This window comes from Habropoda laboriosa, unplaced genomic scaffold (assembly GCF_001263275.1).
Source record: "Habropoda laboriosa isolate 0110345459 unplaced genomic scaffold, ASM126327v1 scaffold175, whole genome shotgun sequence".
Taxonomy (NCBI): domain Eukaryota; kingdom Metazoa; phylum Arthropoda; class Insecta; order Hymenoptera; family Apidae; genus Habropoda; species Habropoda laboriosa.
In genome coordinates, this window is record NW_017100347.1 from 680,386 (window position 1) to 680,833 (window position 448).

The window sequence follows — 448 nt, forward strand, 5'->3', positions numbered from 1 at the left end:
AGTAACCAAATGAGAAGGATTATATTTTTATAGCTCCAGCAGCTCTTTATGATTATTACTTTGCAATTTTTTCAAATTTCTCGAGAAGGTGCTGCATGGTTAAAAAAATTAAAATTTACTGTTTATTGATAAATTTATTTCAATGTAAAAATTGCGTTGGATTCTTGATGAGATCTAAAATAAACGACGATGAAAATAAATAACTGAGCAACATGCTTAGTAAAATTAACAGAAATTTTTACGCATAATTTTATATTAAACCGAGCATACATACTTTTCATTGTCATCAGTTTTTATATTAGACATTGTGCTCGTAGCATTGATTTGCAACAACGAATTACTTTCCATTGCACGTTGCAGGTCATAATTATTCGTTTCAGAATCTTTTATATTACTGTAATATTTTTCTAAAGGCTTCTCCTCGAAAATTTTCATACTACTGCCAAGA

At 28.6% G+C, this 448-nt stretch overlaps 1 protein-coding gene across 1 annotated transcript in view; it reads right to left on the bottom strand.

Moving 5' to 3' along the window:
- Nucleotides 1–448, bottom strand: part of LOC108574566 — a 22,252-nt gene that overhangs the window by 8,514 nt on the left and 13,290 nt on the right. Inside the window, exon 7 of the mRNA XM_017937176.1 lies at nucleotides 275–448. This exon is cut by the window's right edge and continues 24 nt beyond it. Within this exon, the coding sequence (XP_017792665.1) occupies nucleotides 275–448 (174 nt within the window). The remainder of the gene's footprint in view (nucleotides 1–274) is intronic.